This window comes from Struthio camelus, chromosome 18, assembly GCF_040807025.1.
Source record: "Struthio camelus isolate bStrCam1 chromosome 18, bStrCam1.hap1, whole genome shotgun sequence".
NCBI lineage: Eukaryota > Metazoa > Chordata > Aves > Struthioniformes > Struthionidae > Struthio > Struthio camelus.
Window position 1 is genome coordinate 7,894,392 of NC_090959.1, and position 20,628 is coordinate 7,915,019.

A 20,628-nucleotide genomic window follows, 5' to 3' on the forward strand; every position below is an offset into this window, starting at 1 on the left:
ACGTCCTTCCACAGCGTTAAGTGGATGGAAATAGTCATTCACCAGAACGAGTGTGTTTACTGCGTGTAACCAGGGAACGAGACGAGTCCTGCTATGACCCAAAGCACTGAGAAAATACAAACGTACTTCATCTGCAGCCCAGTACGGAGCCTCGCGTAGCCAGGTGCCAACCGCCAAATACCTATCGGGCGGCCGGAGAAAAACGAAGGTACTTCTCAGGCTCTAGGAGGGGCCGGGAGTTGGAGCCACCCAACCTCGGAGCAATCCTCCGGCCGCTCCGGAGCGGGTGCAGCGGAGCCGCCCCGAGGCCCCGGTGAGGCGCCCGAACTAGCGCGCCGACTCCCGCGGCCGGAGCCGCGGGGCGGGGCGAGGCGGGAGGCCCCGCCCCCTGGGCGCTGCCGCCGCCGCTGATTGGCGGCGCCGTTGGTGGGCGGGCCCGGGCCGCGGCGGAGCGGCGCGGAGGCGGCGGCGGCGGCAGCAGGTGGCTGCGCGCAGGCGGCTCCGCACGGGCACCGCGCTCCCGGCCCGCACCGCCCCGCACCGCCTCGCCGAGGCCCCCGCCGCAGCCAAGACGCCGCGGGCCGTGCTCCGAGTGAAGAATGGGGCGGCGAAGCTGGCCAAGCCGCCGGCGGCGGCGGCGGAGGCCCCCGGCAGCGCCCCCGGGCCCGGGCTCTTCATGGAGCGCTCGCAGAGCCGCCTCAGCCTCTCCGCCTCCTTCGAGGCCCTGGCCATCTACTTCCCCTGCATGAACAGCTTCGACGAGGAGGACGCCGGTACGGCGGGGGGGGCGGCGGGGGGAGGGTGTGAGTGGGGGGCGAGGAGGGGGGCTGGGGGTGCGAGTGGGGGGCGAGGAGGGGGGCTGGGGGTGCGAGTGGGGGGATGAGGAGGGGGGCTGGGGGTGCGAGTGGGGGGATGAGGAGGGGGGCTGGGGGTGCGAGTGGGGGGATGAGGAGGGGGGCTGGGGGTGCGAGTGGGGGGATGAGGAGGGGGGCTGGGGGTGCGAGTGGGGGGCGAGGAGGGAGGGCTGGGGGTGCGAGTGGGGGGATGAGGAGGGAGGGCTGGGGGTGCGAGTGGGGGGATGAGGAGGGGGGCTGGGGGTGCGAGTGGGGGGATGAGGAGGGGGGCTGGGGGTGCGAGTGGGGGGATGAGGAGGGGGGCTGGGGGTGCGAGTGGGGGGCGAGGAGGGAGGGCTGGGGGTGCGAGTGGGGGGATGAGGAGGGGGGCTGGGGGTGCGAGTGGGGAGCGAGGAGGGGGGCTGGGGGTGTGAGTGGGGGTTGGTCAGGCAAGGGGTCGGGGTGTGAATGGGGGTGAGGAAAGGGTTGGGGTGTGGATGGGGGGTGAGGAGCGGGGGCTAGGGATGTGAATGGAGGGATGAGGAGGGGGGCTAGGCGTGTGAATGGGGGTTGGTCAGGGAGTGAATGAGGGTGAGGAGAGGGTTGGGGTGTGGATGGGGTGGTGGTCAGACAGGGGTTGGGGTGTGAATGGAGGGATGAGGAGAGGGTTGGGGTGGTGGTTAGGGGGTAGGGTGTGAATCGGGGTGAGGAGGGAGGTTAGGGGTGTGAAGGGGGGGTCAGGCATGGGCTTGGGGTATGAATCAGAGGTAAGGATGGGGGTTGGGGTGTGGATGGGGTGGTGGTCAGGCAGGGGGTTGGGGTGTGAATAATGCAAGCAAGGCATTAGGGGTGTGAATGGGGTGGTGGCCAGGCAGGCTGTCAGGGGTGTAAATTGGATGGGGATGAGATAGGGGTTTGGTGTGGCAATGGAGCTGGGGGTGACAGAGCGGGTTGGGCTGTGAGCGGGGCGAGAGGTGAGGCAGGGCAGTAGGGGTGTAAATGAGGTGGTGGTCGGGCAGGGAGCTGGAGGGGAAGTGAGGTGGGTGCAAGAGGGAGTCTGTACACAAATGGGGAGAGGGAATTAGATGGGGCTCAGGGGTGTAAACGTGGGGGTCAGGCGAGAGGTTGGGGGCGCGAATGCAGCTGGGGGTGATGCCTGGGTGGGGATGTAAACGAGCTGGGGAGCAAGGCATAGGTTTAACGAATGGTGTAAGGGAGGCTGGGGAGCGAGGCATGAGGTTAGAGGAGTACATGGGGTTGGGGTGATGCAGGGGGTTAGGGGTGTAGACGGGGCTGGGGGTTGAGGGATGAGGGTGTGTTAAGGCTGATGGGCGATGGTCGCAGGTATAAGTGGGGCGAGGTGGAGCATTAGGGGATGTGATGAGACGGAGGGGTGATGGTTGCAGGGCCGGGGGCGATGGGCAGCGTTCGGGGTGCCGGTTGCGGGTGTGACAGGGAAGCGGGGCGCTCAGGCGCTGGGGGTGTAAGGGTATCAGGGAGGGCGGTGGGGTGCTGGGGGAAGAGAAGGAGGAAGGTGTCCCCACGGCAGGGGCCGGTGGTGCGTGGGAAGGAAGGGTGTGAACGGGGCGGGGAAGGGCACGGGGCAGGAGGTTTGCATGCCCCGGGGAGCATCCGTGTGGGGACCGCAGGGGCAGCCCTAAGGGGAGGACGATGAGGAGCAGGGAGGAAGCTGGAGTGCAGATGGGGTCGACAGCGGATGAGTTGGTGGGAGAGGGGATGCGGGAGCTGGCGCTGTCGCACGGGCTGGGCCGAGGGCTCCGGGGAAGGGTAGCAGGTTTCCAGTAAGCTTTGTGTCCGTCCGTGCATCCTCCGAAGCCGAGGAAGCAGGAGTCGCAGCGCGGGGGCGGCAGCGGGAGCAGATCTGGGTGAGGTGGCTGCTTTTAGCAGGAGAGTGTGGGTTTGTGGTGTGCTAGCGCTCGCCCTGACTCAGCGGAGGCTCTGGTGTGTAATCGGTCCCCTTCTGATTTCCCTCTACGTGGCACAGCTGCCCGGTGGCTTTCTGGCGTCTCAACCCACGTTTTGCGTTCAGCTGAATTGCATGCACGAGAAAGTATGTGTGTGTGGAGATTAAAAGGGGAGATTTTATCACGATGATGAAATGCACTGTCTCTGTTTTAACCGATATCAAAATCGAGGGTATTTACAAGTGAGCGGCTTAAGCTTCAGCTCTCCTCTTGTGCTGAGCTGCCTCCTATTCAGTGTGGTGAAGGACAGCTCTTGGGGAGAAAGCGTATCTTCTGCTGGATGTTGTGCCCAGCCTCCTGCTGATTTATAAGCAGTGAAATCTCAAGTGAATTGTTTTGAGGGGTCATTAGCACAATATGCCGTGACGCTTTTGGGAAGAAAAAGGGGATTCCATCGAAACCGGGGTGAAGTATTGTTTACGTCATCTTTTGAGAACAGATGCAGTGATTTTTTTTTTTTTCCCGTCTGCTTTGTGAAGACATCTTTGGCCTCAAAGAGTTGGCAGTGTTAATAAAACAAGACCAAGCTTCAAAAAGAGGGCTATTAGTAAGACCAAGTAGGAAAGAAACTGGGTTGAAGAGGAGAGGAAGGACGCTGGGAGAAGCGAAGCTGCTGGGAGTAGGGGGCAGCACAGCAGCTGTAGGGAGCGAGGGTGGGCGGATAGGGAGGGCGTACAGGGCAGTGGATGGAGAGCAGTGTATAAGCACGCTCTCCAGTCCCAGTGGCTTATTTTAAAATGTTTTTCATGGTTGAACACGTTGAACTGGAGACTAAACCTATACTGTAATCTTTTGAACAGCAAAAAATGAAACTTGGTAACTAAGCCGTATTTTAATGCTGACTATCATAGGGGCATCTCTCGACATGCCGGCATGCTCCTTTGTCTAGTATGCTCATCCCAAGATGTGCCGATTCCCACAGGAGTACATGGGCAAATCAGCACGTTAAATGCTGCACCTGTAACATTGTTGTTCTTAAATGGATTGACGTAAGAATCACTACCTCATCTACATGATTAATGTATGATTGTCATCAGCATCATGCAAGGATGCCAGGAAGCGGGGAGAAGATTGTCTTCCAACTGTTATGTGTTTTTTTAATTTTTTTTTTCAAAAACTTGCTAATGAGTTATTTGCTCATCATACCCAGTTTGAATGCTGGGGGAGCATACAAAGCAGCAATGGGAGCTTTGGGAAGTCTCGGTGCTTTGGAAATGATGTATGGTGAGACACGTTAGAGTACAAGAACCCGACACAGTGACTTAAACAGTATTTCACTCCTGGGTGCCTGACCTCTTTTGCTCTGAGCAAGTTGACAGTTTAAGCGAATACGTCCTGTTCCAGCGCTTAGAAAAATGGTTTTGCACAGAAATTATTTATTCTCACTTACTGAATGCTCACACATGAATGTTAATAGGCTGTTCTTAATACAACACAAATCCTTGTCTCTGAATTAAATAAATCTAACAATTAAGACCCCATTTTCCAAAAAGTTATTAGTGGAGCTTGCTTGCCTGAGTTGGTCTCATTAGAAGAGCTACTTGGGGTAACATTGAATACATCAGGGCCATTGCAGTGTTGCTCCTTTATTTTATAACCATGAATATGTATTCAGACCTGTACGAGCAAACAGAAAGAAAGAATGTGTGCAGCTTTTCTTACCTGTGTGTGTGTTTTTTTTTTTTTTTTTTTTTTGCATTAAACTTACAAGCATATAACTTTTTTAGGAAAATAAGTGTTGTGGAAGAGAAATGATTTAAAAAAAAATGAAGCTACAGTTGTGGCAGACCAGATTCTGATAGTCATGCTGATGCATGCTCCTGAAATGGAGTGAGATTCTGACCAGTTTCGATTGCAGTGTGATTTCTGTCAAAAAACAGATCTTGAGAGCTAGTTCAGAGAGAAGAATACTGCATTTGGCAAGAGGTTCTCCATAGGAGATGGCAGCAAAGAACAGATTGATCCCATGAGCATTGACAAAGTAAACAATCCCATTTCAAACAGACACATCATCCATTTTGTGTGAAGCTGAGAACCATATCTTTAAGACAGCAGTCATCCTACGGAGAAAGAAGAGCTTATAAACGGCCAGCCTTAAGGAAACTTGACATGTCCCTCTGAAAAGGGAAAACGGCCTAATGGGAGCTAGCTCAAATCTAAATGGGAAAGATTCTTCAGTTGTAGTATTTCTGTTACTGCAGGTGGGTCACATTAAAAGGGTGTAGAAGGATGTTTGCAAGAGCACCAATGCTGAGAGCTATGCAGATGTGGAAACATCTATATTTGATCAAGACTAAAAATACCAATGGGTTCTAGCATTTCCCACTTTATATCTTGAAAAAATGGACCTGCTTTTGAGAAATGCTTTTACTTACCGAATATTTCCATTCCTGCCTTGGCCCTCTTGTACTTTACTGTCCATCTTCTGGATAGTAGATGAGAAGACTGTTCTCATCTTCCTCATTTCTTCTGCCTCCCACAAAACCAGGGATGTCTAAAATGATTTCTCAGAAATGAAGTGGATGCAGATGGTGCCTGCTTATATCATAGCATGTGAAAATAGAAATGTCAGTGAATGCAGGAATTGGAGCAAGAAAACTGACCTCTCTTTTGAATGCTCCTAGAATGAATCATCCTGTAATGCTGGTGTGATTGAGCTTCAGATGTGTCCTGTGGCAAACATGATCGTGTGCTTGTCTTTCCAAAGAGCTGGATGTGAAGTGGCACTGAAATTTGCTCTCCTGCCTTGTAATAGCTGGTTCATTCCTCAGCTGCTTATATGAAGAGGATGCTCTGAGTAAACACGGAGCCCTGCTCACCAATAAGGTGCAGTGGGGCTTTGAAATAACATAAATTACTGCCTGGAGTCCTTACGTTATTGAGTGCAGACTAATAACTCCTTTGATCTCAGAATGATAACGTTGCTATGCTTCCTGTTGGCTGAGGGTCACTGTCTTCGCTCCATCAAGTTCCCCATCAACGGCAGTGAAAGTTAAGGATTTGAATCTGAAGTTATCATAATTGTTGGTGTAACTTATGCAAATATCTGACCTGACTCTGGTTTTTTTTCAGTTATGGACAAAATGGACCAAAAAGAGAAATTTAAAAAATGAAGCGTGCGTACTGAAATGGATGCATGCATGTTGGTATAAAGCATACTTTCCTGCCTTGGTGACACTTGTGAGCTTACGGATTCTTCCTCTGCCCTGCTGGGGTTTGGTGGAGTCACTGGAGGCTGCCTGCCCTCTCAGGCCTTGTCTCCCATCCCTAACTGCAGTGACTGCTGGCTATCACGAGCACGTTGATCATATCAGTGTGACTGCACTTTTTGTGTGCCCATGTTTAGAAATGGGAACCTTAAACTAACGCATATTTCTAGCAGTTTGAACACAGTTTTACTAAGGGTCTGCCATACTTTGTCATGATTGTGGCTGGATTTAGCCGTTCACTGGGCTGGCATTCATGTGGCAGCGTGTCCTGAACTGCCCAACGGCAAGTACACGTGGGTTAAAAATAATGTGTTGAGGATTTATGACTATGGGAATCTGCCTGTAGACAGCTTATGAATTCTGGGTGCAGTTTGCAACTTAAGCAGCAGTGTCATGGAGTAGTGCATGAAAGAGGCCTTAGCCTTGCTGAATCCAGGACCGAGGAGGGTCCTTAAGGTTAATGATGATGATCTCCTTAACCCTGTGTTTGCTGATATGGAGGAGATCTAGCTTCCTCTGTGTGCAGGGTGGAGTTTGGAAAGTTCACTACAGCAGAACAAAATGTGAGATTTTTGGTAGAGAGCAACGGAAACTGTCTCGGAGCTGTGCACACAAAACCCAGCAAGCTCTGGGCAGGAAAGAGGACGTGGTTTTAGTAGTAGGGATATTCAGTTTAATGGGGACTTGCTGCAGGTCAGGAAGCCAGAAACAGTTTTCAGTTCTGAGAGGTGCAAACATCCAGAGGAGGATTCTGTGTACCACAGAGGACACAGACTGCACCCAAAGAAACAAAGGTGAAGAAATGCACAAAATAGTTAAAAGCAAGTGGGAGGTGACCTGCTCTAAAGTCTGTGTGGACTCTGCAAATTCTGTGCTGTCTGTCGTGTCCACAAAGAGTGCCGTCGTTGTCAATCCTGAGTGCCAGCAAGGTTATAGCTAGAGGATTGGATTTCCTTAAGTGGCTGTGTCTAAATGTGTGGGATCCAGGAGCACTCCTCAGGCCTGGGTATCTACTCCAGCTGTGCTCTGACTTAAATGGGATGTGACATGGGCACGCATCAACTCCTTGCTCCTTCGTTCTGTGTCCTCATTCCCTTGGAAAGGAAACCCAGTTGCACTGGCTGAGGGGATCTGAGGCATGCCCTGACGGGGACGTGAGTTTGGATGTTTATTTAGACCATAGCCATAGCTCGTACTGCAGCATGCAGATATCCCGAAGTCCAGCTTTGACTTTAGCATCTGCAAAAGGGAACCTCGTGAGAGTTGTAGGGCTCTTATACCTGTGAAAGCACAGACAGCAGAGAGGCTCTGGCCAGGAACCACGTGAAGTTACAGTAAAGCTGCAACGGATGAGTAGGAGTCCAGCGGATCAGGGCCCAGCACGGCAGCCAGACGACTGTCCAGCTTGGTGGACCTCTGCTATGGCTGTGAGAAGGCAGAATAAAATTATGTCTCAGCTAGCTGGAACTGAGTGTTTGGCAGAGAGAAAATGGTTTCCAAAGTCAAAATGTCTCCTAGATCGACAGTAAGCCCTCTGTGTCAGCTGCTTGTTCAGGAAACTGCGGAGTTGGAGATAACAAAATCCAACCTAGGCTGCTTTTTTTCACGCGATCGAGTACTGGCAGATGTACTGTTACCATCAATTGCTTTGAAGAGAAGCTATGTGAAATGTTAATTTAATGGATTGATAAAAGCGTATTTAAAACATGTCGGGGTGGAATAATGGGCTAGCTGTGGACTTGTGGGGTAGTTTAGAATACTTCTTTTGTCAGGGTTGCATCTATTGAACTTCTCTATAATTTAAACAGTAAAGCAACATCAGGTGATTAAATAAAGAGAGCCTCTATGTATGTTTTCAAGTTGCCATGGATATTTCTCAATTGTAGTTCTGTATTGGATTGGAGTACACATGATTTTTCAAGAAAATGATTATTCGAATCTCTTTAACTGTACTATGCACTTGAAAAAATGTATGTTTCAGGGTGTTGAGTCCTTTTGGTCCTTTTTTCCTTCATAAATGACCTTAGCAACATTGGGTTATCCTGCAGACCTCTAACCGGTTCTGTTAGTTGTCTGTTAGGTAGATCACCATGTTCACCCAGAGAACATACAGGGGACAGGGGAAATTATTTGCACAGCTGGAATGTTAAGTATTTTTCTTAGTGTGTTACAATTGAAATTATAGTTCATCCCTGTAAACCTGTGAAGATACAAACTCGGGCTCGTCTGGCAGTGCATTACCCTAGGGATGCTGCAGGACAAATCTGGATCTGTCTGGAACATGCAAGTACATAGAGAGCCTGCCTGTGGCTTCATCCTTGCTGTGAACCTCACCAGCTCTCTTGGCTGGTGCAAGAGGCAGTAAAAGCCGTGGCTTTTCCCCCTCCTTGAGCGTTAAGGTTATCCTGGTGATTTTAAGATGTGCGCCTCTCCCTGCTGGTTGCATTCCAGCTTGAGGCTCGCAGGTGTTTGTGTTGCAGATGGATTGAAAGAATTGTATAAAACAATGGGATCAGCTTTAAGAGCTGCTTTCAAATCAATCTTTTATCGGAGGAAAAGATATAAAACTACCTACCAGCGCAGAAGAGGCCATGGGTAATACATGCAGAGGCTGGTGGTCTTGTGCCCAATTGTGACTTAATCCAGGCCATAAATGGCATGAGTGATTCTTAGACAGCATGTGGATCTAGCTCTGGTGGAGCTGAATGTGTTGTGCAGCTCTGTACGTGTCCTGTGCACTAAACTTCTGCAACTTTCTGCTTTCTGGCAGGCTTCAACTCCAAAGAGAGGGTTTTTCTTTTTCTCCACCTGTGGCCACCTGAAGCCAGAAGGGAACAAGAGCCGTATGAAGGAGCAAGCGCTAGGAATGAGTGAACTGAAACCTGTTCCTCGTTTTTGTCGCTCTGTCTTGTGGCCGCGCGTGGGAGTCTCTGTCCTTAGCCAGGTTCACGCTGTGCCAGACCCTCTACAAGTGCAAAGCACAGCGGCGGTCTCTGTCCCAAAGAGCTTACAATCTGAGCCAAAATCCAGCAGACGGCTACGGTCGGGCAGCTGGGAGAGCACAAGGGAAGAGTGGCGCGATGGCGGTCAGCGCGCGGTGGGGCGGGCAGCGTTCCCAGGGCACCAGCTGCTGGCGTGCGCTCCCGGCTCCTCGGGTGTGTATCCAGTCATTTCACGTACCCCACTCAAGACCCCAATGGCTTTGACTAATGGGTTTTTTTCCTAGTCTCTGTGTGCAAATCTGCTCCTGTGGAGCCTGTTGGGTGCTCCAGGGCATGTCTACGCCCTGCCAAGCAGAGCTCTCCCGTAGGGGTGTGCAACCAGCTAGGTCAAGCCTCAAAAGCACAGGAGCTACCTGGATAGCTCTAGCTTGGGGACGGTGTGACATTGGTGTAAGCGCACTGCGTTTGGGACCAGAGCTAGCACCTGTGTCCAGCAAAGCTTTGTAGAGAGGCAGGAGCTAGCGCTGGGGTCTCGAGCGCTGTGCTGTGTTATGCTGCGTGGACCCTTCCTTAGCGCTCATCCAGGCGTGGAAATAAAGGGGAGAGAGGACAGGGATGAGGCCATGGGCTCCTGATGGTGGCACCATCCTGCACCTTCGCACTGTTTGTGGCAGCCCATGCCCTAAGTGATGGGAAAGCACAGTATCGTCTCCTTCCCTCAGAGGTGACTTCATCTGGCCTGATATATGTTACAAATGTTTAAAGGGCATTGATAAGCTCCAGCCATGGGTGCAGGCATTGTAGAAAGCTGGTTATATGTGATGGCTGCCAACCACAAAGGAAGAATGTCCCTTTCTCTTATTTCAGTGTCTGTTTACTCCAAATAGAAGAGTCTGTCCCTGGAAAGCTTTCCATCTGGGAGAGACTGTTCCTATATTGCTTGTATTTCATGTAAAGTTAATTCTAGTGCAACATTTAATAATTCAAAAGCAACGTTCTCCAAGCTAAAGAAAAATCTTTTCTCTGCCAGGTTCCTACATCAGGACAAGTTGTGAAATGCTGTAACTACTTCGCTTCAACATTTCCATTTGACAGAATATATGTATCTGCTTTGTGTAGGGAGAAATTAGGCTTAATTGGGCCAGTTGTTTTGAGGAATAATTTATCCGTACAATTATTTTCTGAAGCACTATCTGCTCGTATTTGAGTGCCTTCAGCTAGATTAAAAATGTGAACGCTTTGATTCAGGGAACGGTCTGCAAGTTGCTAATGCATTTTAGTAGGGCAATGAGACCTGGCGTCTGACGCGCTTCCACAGGCTTCTCAGCCCTGCAGTCTTGTCGTCTTTCCCCCAGGCATCTGTCGTGAAGCGCTGTGCACCGTTAGTATATTTGAATAAGGACTTCCAGTCTTCTGCAGAACTGTAACAGAATGTGCGTATCCATCTATCCCAACAATGTTCCTTTGAGGTTTGACTTTCTTTGCTGAAAGAAGGTGTGAAAACCATGCTATACTATGTGGGAATATCTGTCAAGATGGGATCATGCAATGCAGATGATGCCTCATTAGGTGCCGTTGCTTAAGTAGCCTGTGCTGAACGTATGCACAAATAAGGCACGCTTTGCTTTCGCTGTCAAGCTATGCTTGCCTTCGGTTCTGTGTTCAAGTTACATTGTTGGCTTTGCTTTTATAAAGCAGCATGCCTGTAAAGACTGTGGAACCTTGATTCAGCCTGACTTCACATGGGAATAATGCAAAGCTCAGCAGCCCTACCTTTTAACCGGATCCAGCCACAGTTAAATCACTATAGCAGATAATGCCAGATAATACTACTTCAGCTTCGCACCGTTAGCCTGTTATAGCATCACCTTCCAATACACAAAGAGCTCGTACAGCCTTGCAGAAGCCAACTGTCTACAATGTTCAAGTGCCCAACAATTTGGAGAGTACAGCATGTACAGAGGTGAATTTCACTTTTTTTTTTTTTTTTTTTTGGATCAAAACTGTTTTATGACTAAGAGGAACTCATGCTAATGCCTGCATGTCCTCATTCTTAGAAACGGTGGGGTGGAAGGGGTCTTGATGTCACTTGTTTCAGCTCCCCAGGTAACTCGCTTCTTCCAGTGCTTGATTTTCTAACTAGAAGGACAGTTTTCCCTAGTATTTAACCTAAATCTTTGTGGCAATTAAGTGAATTACTGTTGCCTTGTGCCCCGGAACATGGGAAGCGATTGATCACTGCTGTCTTTAGAGCAGCTCTTCATGTTACAAGACTGTTCTTGCCTGTGCAAATAGTGTCAAGTCAGGAAATGATTCTGATTGTGACCGTTGCTGTGTCTGTCATCCCTTCTTTCCTTTTTCAGTGTTTTGCCTACACTAAATAAACTTTTTCTTTTCTGCAGGGACCACAATTTTCCAGGCCTTGTGTTGACCTTGTTGCTGTGCTCTGGACTGTCTTGCACATAGAGCAGAGTCCTGTGGACAGTGCTCTCTATTGAGGCCTCGCTAGCACCTAGTAGAAATGAATGATCTTCTCCCACGCTTCGTGGACGACGTTCCTATAAATACATAGTGTTTTGCAAGGATGTCCCCATTCCTGCCTCAAATTCAGGATGTGATCCGTGCCACTTTCCAGATCGTTCTTGCCAGATTTTTTTTTTTTTTGCTTTTAATTTCCCCCCTACACACACATGCACACCTTCTGAAGTTGTTCCTTTTTACTTATCTTTACTGAATTTCCTCTTACTGATTTGGAGGGGTAAACTGTTTTATCCAATTAGCGTCAATCTGAATTCTAGCTCCGTTAGTTAGCAAGACCATGCTGCTGGGGTGTTGGTGGGGTTCGAAGGTGAGTAAATGCCTATGAGATGGTGCTTTGTCCTCGGGGCTCCAGGAACTCTGCACCATTTTATGAATGGTTTTGGCAGCCAGAAGAGGAGATGTCCCCAACTAGGGGGTCACTACCAACAGATGAGCTGCAGCCTCCCTGAAAACCTCTTGCTTTCGGTGCATCCGAAGCGGCGTGGTCTTCAGGCCTGGATGAGGCACGTTCTCTCTGCCTCATCTTGCAGCGTTTGGTTCGAAGGGCCGCAGAGGTGTCGTTCGCGGTTGGCAGCTAGAATAGAGTTAAACAACTGTGCTAAGCGCTGCTTTACTATGGCACTGGTGGCAGATCTGATTTGAGTGGTTATAGTCTCCCTCCCCATGGCTCGAAGGCTCGTGCCCCTTTCCGGAGCTGACCGTTCTTGCAGTGGTGAGAGCTCAGCGGTCCGTGGGGCCGGATCTGCGGAAGAGCCTGCTTTGGGAAGGCAACGCCAGCGGCGTCGGCAGGCAGGAGCGCGCGGGCGCTGCTGCCCCTCGCTCGGCTCCGCAGGCGCGGCGAGCGAGGCTGGTGGTGCTGCTGCGCTGTGTTCCCTGGTGGCATGGGACTCTTCTGCCAGCTGCCCACCAATAGTACGCTTATTTGCAGGTAGCTGGGAATATATCCTACCGCATGGGTGGAAAACATGTCAATTGTGTTGCAGCCAAGATGCCTGTGAGGATTAAGATAACTTTTTGTCGCAAATCCAGCTCCTAGTTTAGCGCTTCTCAGCATCTTGCAAGGATTGGATGGGTGGGTGGGTTTTCTTACTTTTATTTTCACTGTTTACCTTTCCTCGTGTATTTGGTACATGGTGAGACATCACAGCAGCAGCAAAAAGTTATGAAGCTTTGATTCAAGATTTAAAGGTGACTGGTTTATGTGGTGTGTTTTTTTAATGGGTTTTAATCAGATTGTCAGGAAAATAAAACGGAGAAGGCTCTTCCTTTTTTTAATGCCTGCTGGAGTTCCAGCCGTTCTGATCAGCTCGCTTCTGGATAGCAGTATCATGACAAACACGATACGGTAGCTGTCTTCCTGTCTCACGTTTGGTACATGCTGCTGTGCCTCTGGCAGAAGCCCTGTTAGTTAGCATGAGATCTCACTGGTGGCCCGTGAGATGAGGGCAATCGCTCTGCAGCTCTTCTGCAGACCCCTTTCACCTTTATAGTGTTTTAATTAAACTCTGATGATAAACGGTAGATAGTGGCCCGGACTAAATTCTGAGGTCTGACAGTCGCCCAGTGTTACAACGTCCCCTCTCCCCCCTTGAACACAGCAAAGCAAATGCAGGATTTGCTGTCACAGCCCAGTGTTAAATTTCCCATTTGGTTGATGGTATTTTGGGATATTGTTGCCAAAAAGCACGCCTTAAATTTATTTACCCGAGCTGGCTGTTCCCTTTGGGAATTCCACAGGTGCATCCCCCTCCTGATTCGAGATTTTTATTTCAATGTAGTTAAACAGAAAAAGCTAGGTAATGTTACTTGTATCTTGAGATAAAACAAGCTTTCTGTTATGATCATAGTTTTGACATCAAAAATCTATGCTTGTTTTAAATGTGAAATATCCAAAGTTGGGCATTTTCAGAAACGCCTGTGAGGGTTTGGGTCTCCAGCTGTTGCTGAAAGCAAGTGGGATTTGTCCTGCCTTCCGCAGTCTTGAAAAAATCATCCTCCGGCCCAGCAAACGAGAGGCTGAGACTTTGCCACTTTGGTCATGCAAAGGCAATTGAAGCCCAGGAGCAGCCTCTTATTTAGATCCTGCAATTCAAATAAGTCGGCGAAGAAACAGTCAAAGGGCCGGTCTGGAAATCGAGACAAGAAACGCTGGAAGTAGGCGTGCGGTCCAGGGTTCAGCCTGACGGACAACCCGTGTTAAATCAAAGCGTGATTTATGGAACTGTTTCTGTTAAAAGCTTCCTCGTGCACTTTAGAAAACCGAGCTGCCAAACTGGTCAAAATCCGATATCCCGACAGTTTGCACCGGCTGCAGCCAGCAGCCATGACCACAGCGAAACGCCAAGAGCCGCTTTCTGCAGGCTTTGCAGACAGCCACATGGGTGCTGCTGCTTCTAAAACACAGTGTCAAAATGTGGCACAGTACGAGGACATCGCCATGGTAACGTTAGCATCCCGTGACACCCGTTCTTGTACTGTGGCGGCGGTGCATGCTGTCACGGTTGTACTTCCTTTCCCCATCTGGGGCCGTTAAGGATGCCATGGTACAAATCATACGGATGGTGTGAGTGACTGCTAGTACTTGGGGGGCGGTGGGGGGGGCTGAGCACAGAGAAGAGACGAGACTATGAATGTTTTAAATAAGGCAGGTATTCCTGCTTTCCTCTCGCATCATTCAGATTAAAAGCAGCTCTTTTTCTTTGCTGCTGCAGCAAAAAAGCAACTTTCTCTCTGCCACCAGACAGTTCACTGGAATATCTGCTTTGTAGGTGGCATCTCAGGCACCTAGACTTTTACCTCGCAAGTATTTGTCAGGCAGCTCCACAATCACTCACTTCATGGAAACGTTCCGGTTGTGTTTCTGATATAATCTTTTAGTCTGGAAGAAGCAGAGTGCTGATTTCTGTAGGCACCCTGCTGGGTCTGCTCTCGGCTCCGGTTCCTTTGCAAGGTGTTTCAGCTGCTCCTGACGCTGCTGACCGTGCGGCGGCCCTTGGGCAGAAGCCCAAGGTCTTTGGGTGCAGTCTCATGCAAGGCTATCTCCTGAATTTGTTATGTCTCAATCCATGTTTTTAGCCTGCTTATAAATAATTCAATTCCTGCTGCTGCCTCTGCAATAACAATGTGCCTTTGGGATTCTCATCATTCCCCTCATCACCATTTTTTCCCCTTTTCTTTCTGTATTAATTTATTTCTGCCAGGTGATATTTTCCAGTATTAGCATCATGGTGGTTTTTGTTGTTGTTTTTTGTTTGTTTTTTTTCTGTGCAAAAATTGATTTTTGGCTCCTTTTTCTTGACTTAGGGAAAGCTGTTTCCTCCATTTGCTGATTAAACCACTGAGGTTTTGGAGGAAAAAAAAAAAAAAGCATAATAAAGGTAAAGATATTTTCTGTGTCATAGTCCATGGCCATTCCAGCACTCACGCTTTTCACTTCTGCTTGTAAGTACAGTAAGGTGATCTTGGTTGCAAGGAAGGAGACAGGTGGTGCTGTAAACAGGAATAACGAAGGAATAACGGTTTTCAACCTGTATGTAACCAGTTGTTTAGTTACTGTGCATGCATAGTTTCTGAAAATTGTAGGGGCAAAGAGACACTTAGTCACCTAATTAGCAATTTGCCTACCTAAGATCAGGTGCACGCTATGTATGTTAGGGCATAACAGCAAGACTGTTTCTCACACTGTTGCTGTAGCATAAAGGAGTCGTGATAAAACTCAGACTTATGACTTTAACATCTGGTGACGAATATTTCACTTGAAGGGAGTGTGGCAGACAATTAAATGGAAGGTTAGAGAAAGTACAGGTTGAAAATAAGAGGAGAAGAACTTAACTTTTGGCCATATCTATTCTTTAGGACCCACTTCTGGACTCTTTCAGAACAATTCTTGGCTGTCCAGTTGGCCCAGTGCTCCACTTGGAGCTGTCCCAGCATACCAAGTTAGCTTCCTAGTTTTCCTCTGTTTCCACTGAATTCTTAGCTCCTGCCTAGTGACAGGAGCAAGCCTGTTCCTCTGACCTGTCTGCTCCATGTCTGCAGAAACCCTCCTACCCCTCCTGGACAGGAGTCGCTCTTTTTTTGTTCTTCTTAGGTTTTTTTTTTTGGTTTTTTTTTTTAAACTGAACTCAGTTATTCCCCAGACCCAACGCAAACCCAAGCACCTCTAATGCGAGTCTAGACATGGGTCTTAATGTGGCACAGTGTCAGCCCTATTTCACTCTTTTTCTACTGGCTGACTAAATACCGTCTGGCTTACCCATTAGAGAGCTCCAAGTAATTTTGTATGGTTGGTTAAGGTAACGTTTGGCTTGTTCTTTTAGGAATAAAACCAGGCAAATTATTTGCAGTCCGTTTTAGGTGATGAATTTGACTCTCTGTTTTTACAGTCTGTTCACTGCAGCCATCTGCTGCAAAGAGACAGCAAGCTCGTGGGGCAGATTGACTGTGAAAATCAGGAATTTAATTTTGTTTAATTTCCTAAAATCTATAAAATTCCCTGTTTCCCTAAACACCTTTTCCCTAGAGCCCTAAGACACTGAGGTTTCCACAGTCCGGCTGTACAGGATACTAAATTTGTATCCATGAGAGATGGGAGAAAAGCGAATCTTGAAGAGGTGACGGCATGATGGACTGAAATGTTTCATTCATCAAAGCGTTCATTAATCATTTCCCAAGCTTCTGTCAATTTTGTTAAGAATGTGCTTTTATTTACAGGTTGACCAATACAAAAGTGTTCTGCAAGCGTCGGTTATGCAGATTCAAGCAGCATCTGGCCTCTGGTATTCCGTAAATGGTTTGTCAACAGGATTTTGCCCACTCTAATGCTGAACGGCCACGTACGGAGTCTTTTGTAAGGGGGGAGGGGAAGCATGACATCTTGACATAAGTACATTTTGTAAGGTTTAGACATTATGAAAGATTTATTGACCTGCTCTCTTAAGCTCTTACAGTCTTCAGACATAAGTGAAATTGCAGGCAAAAGTGAACACGTTCCAATGTTCACTGATGATGATCTAAGTGGTCTAACAGTCACACTGTTTCCCCCCTTGATATTCCAGCGCTTATCTCCTCAGACCAGCAGGTGTTCAGTCCGCTAAGGCTGCTGTGCAAAGAGGGGAAAAGAAGAATTGGAAAACTAGGACAGATTTGGATTATATTTAACACTGTTCTATTTCAGCTTGACAACCAGCTATCGAACACCTACAAGTTTGCAACTGTGATTCACTCGGAAGCTAACATAACTGATGTCAGGTTGTATTTATAGCTACATAATTGTAACTGCATTTAGCAATGAGTTTCATTAACAGCCTCTACAAACGCAGTGGCAATCGTTTGAAAAACCTGAAAATATTAGGTGTACATAAAAACAGATTATGCTATAAAGGAACCTCCCTGTGCTGCCAAATGTTGTGTTTACAGCAAGTTCTTGCAGTTGTTATGCATAATAATTCCTCTTTATCGCTTTAGGTAGGTCGTCTTGATGGCAAAAGGTGTTTGAAGCCTGGTCCACACTTTCAATTAACAAGGAGCCGCTGATCTAATGTGTTACATGACGAGAGCGAACCGGGGAGCTGTTGTGGTCAGGGGGTTCTGCACGTATTTCTAGGGGCAAGTGGAAGCTGTGCAACAACTTCCTGAGTACTTTACTTGCCCTTTACTTGTTGAACACTTCAGGTGACAACCGCAACCTATGAGCTTGCCGATGACATCCGGTCACTAGGACCTCTGAAGGTTGTTTCAGAGTTTGCAGATTGGGAGCTTGTTTCCTTCAGATGGCTCAATAGGGAGCTCTGCTGTCCAGTTGCCTGAGCTAGATGCCTGAAGTTGGGTGGTGTGAATTTTTCTCCCCTGAGACCAGAATGAGTCAAACGGAGAATAATGGATGATCTTCTCCTGAGTCGCAGCCTCCCCTGGAAGTGATGTTTTCACAAACTGCATTGACTGGGCTTTGCAAGTTCTACTAGGTTCTTTCAGCTCAGTTCCCCCTTGAGCTGTGAGTGTTTTCCTTGGTGTGGGCTACTAGCCACCTCCTAGATTGGAGCAGAGGAGGTGACAGTGCTGTTTGCTTCCAACCACCTCTTTTGAAGATGATGAATCAGTAGCTAACAGTTGTCCATCGAATTGATCCTCAGTGGCCTGAGGCAGGTGCTTTTCCAGGCTCTCAGTAGCCTCACTTCTGCATTAGGTGCATGCGGTGTTAAGGTTTGCATCACCAACGTAATAGGTCAAGACTTGCTATAAAAATCAAATGAAGACTGAGATTTGAGAGAGCAAGTATTCAGAATGGAGCTGGCTCAGAGTTGTGTTGCTTAGTGTGATTCTTGCTGGGATCTGCAGCCTTACCTCTGAAATGGTTACTGGAAGTAAATCTATGGACCTTGTAAATTTTGCCTGGGGTTTCTAATGTTCTGGGTACCTCTGGAAACTAGTCCACTGCTGCTCACAGCAATCAGTCATCTATATCCCTCAGTTCCTTCTTTTTCCTTCTCTCTTTCTCTCTCCCTCATATGCTTCTCCTCGCCTCTTCTGTTCCTTCTCTCTCCCTCATATACTTCTCATTGCCTCTTCTCTTCCTTTTGACCATGAATGATTCAGTTGTTTAAATTTCCAGGTGATGTCTGCTTCTGTCTCATTCATCTATCCCCCATTTTTGGCATCTGTCACTTTGATACGACTTTCCTGTTTAGTGACCTGCAACTCCTCTCTACTGATCTCATGTGCTGACTTTTAGAGACTGAATTTCCTTTGACCAGCAGGAGTGGTTGGTTCAGGACACAGTAAACTTGCAAATGACAGTCCTCTAAAATCTGACCTATCAGCAAGGGAAACCGCAGGCAATTTTTCCCCTTTCTGGTTCTTTTTTTATAGGCTTAGAAACATTATATTCAAGTGCAACACCAAATGGTCATTCGCCCTTGCTCGTTTAGGGTGCCAAGTACCTGTCTGGATAATTAAGTATATTCAATCATCTTCCGGTAAGATGGTTTATATATTTTAAATTTTGTAATAGCAAATGATTCATTGGACACATAACACAGCAAGTGATCAAACCACCTCTGGCTCGATTTGTCTGTGTTGAAACAGCCCATGACAGTGAAGGAGTGTAATTAGCAAGACACAGAATGGGATTGAAAAAAGATGCAAAAATAAGCAGAAGGATTTGAAAAGGATTAGCGGAGAGTAAATGACAAACCAGTAGTTAAATGGTGCATGATTAACGACTGTAGAAGTAAAAGGTTGACTAAATGTTGTGACTCTGTAATGGCTGCCCCAAAGCAAGAGAAAACGTTTTGTTCAGAGACTCTAGAAGTGGGCTTATATCAACAAATTTGTTGGCTCTTGGGTTAGTCGTATTTCTTCTTAGACTTTGGCTTAGGTCTAGGTGAGCATCCACCAAGACACTTTCCTAGTTGACTTGATGATCCAAGATTCATTTTTCATCTTTAATGTTAATGATTGCCATCAAAATATCAGCTCTTAAGCAGTCCATTTAAATACTTTGAGATAGTTTATTCCTATTTTGAGCCTTGTTACAGGTGGTAGTATCAAAATTGCCTTGAACTGAATAGCTAATTCGTGGCTCTTTTTCCTGTGATCAAGGAAGTTAAATTTGCATCGGAACTGTTTTTCTTAGTGACTAGAAACTATTTCTCAATGATAGTAGTTGTGTATGAAAGAGCACAAGATACAGCTTGTATATTGCTTAGAGGAGGACCTAGGATTCCCTCTTTTGTCTTAATACTGACTTTGTCATGTCTTTTATATAGTGCTTGATGTGGCACTGGATTTTCTCTCTGCTGTCTTGTCGTTATTTCTTAATTTTAATCTTCAAGGAGATTCAGTTCCTGCGTGTATTTAATAAATATACTGCTGAAGAGTGTGAGCAAGCTCTGAATTTTCTCTTAGCTGTAGTATCTGGCAAGGGTAGTCTCTCACATCTCTGGGGTTTTAGGATCAGTGCTCAAGGTGTTCCTAGCTGTGCTTTCCATCCGGAGTGGGCCTACAGCCATTCTCGGATCTGTCCTTTTGTGTCCTGGAGGAAAGAAGACTGTATCTTACTGTATTTTAAAGGTCAAGATCTCTCTCAAAACTCGTGCAAGACAACGGAAGTAAGAGTAAAAGCGCCACCCTAATCTTGATGGTTTTTGACCAAGTTTACAGTTGACATAATTTCTCCGTTAGGAACATTGAAGCTGAGCTGCAGGGAAGGGAAATTTGAATGCAGCTGAGTGAGTTGAGTGCATGGTTTCAGCTATCAAGAGAATTTGCTGTTAATTTTGCATTGTGTATTCTATATGAAATAACTCCTGAACCTCTGAGTTGTGTATGCGTTTCCTTGAAGATAGGGAGCTATGGAGGGCATCTGTCCTCTCTTCCTCATTGGGAAGAGCATGGCTAACTTTGGAGGAAGCAGTTTCTCTATTTTTTCTTAAAAACTCATTACTGTTGAAAGTAATATTTTCTTGTTACTGCCTCCTTATGACAACAGAGTTGGACATAACTAGTGAAACGAAAACGAACTAATGTTTTAAGTCTCTCTGTTTGTGCTTCCTTAGCAGGACTGTACTCAATTTCTCCATTTCCCTGCACAGCGAGCAATTCCCGCCCAGCTTCTTTGGGTCTTTGATGCTCTTAGGGAGAGAAGAATAAACTCTTTTCAAATAGGTGAATCTGATTGTAAAAACACAGAAATTGGAATAGTGTGCAAGTGGGAAGAGAACAGATTTAGAACTCAGTTTAAACTGTCTTTGACTCATTTTTGGAAGTCTACATTTCAATTTGTTCCCCCCCCCCCCCCCCCCCGCCACCTTTTAAAGACTGTTCCAGGCACGGCTGAACTAATTACATCTGTTATTCCTGAACATCCCCTGTGAGGCACTGCCAGCTCCTTCCATCATCTGCAGCCTATTTGGATGGGCAAGCTACAATTTGGGCATATCTGGAGTTAAATCTATCCTAACCCGTCACCTGACTACTGCTACTTGTGATGGATAGGAGGCTGCACTAGAATTGGCATTTCCTTTTAAAGTGCGAGTACTAAAATGTTCGTGGGTGCTAGTTTTCATGAAACTTTGGGAATATGTTATCTTTGAAACCTGACCTTCCTGCCCTGGCTGGT

At 47.6% G+C, this 20,628-nt stretch overlaps 1 protein-coding gene and 1 long non-coding RNA gene across 2 annotated transcripts in view; both read left to right on the forward strand.

Annotated features, from left to right (window-relative positions):
- Positions 1 to 470: 470 nt before the first annotated feature.
- Positions 471 to 20,628, forward strand: part of RIMS4 (regulating synaptic membrane exocytosis 4) — a 66,377-nt gene continuing 46,219 nt past the window's right edge. Inside the window, exon 1 of the mRNA XM_068912218.1 lies at positions 471 to 773. Within this exon, the coding sequence (XP_068768319.1) occupies positions 677 to 773 (97 nt within the window). The 5' untranslated portion in view covers positions 471 to 676. The remainder of the gene's footprint in view (positions 774 to 20,628) is intronic.
- On the forward strand, positions 2,480 to 20,272 carry LOC138061475 (uncharacterized). Its single transcript, XR_011135265.1, has 3 exons — positions 2,480 to 10,402; positions 10,668 to 10,932; positions 11,372 to 20,272. It is a non-coding gene; the product is annotated as an uncharacterized lncRNA (long non-coding RNA).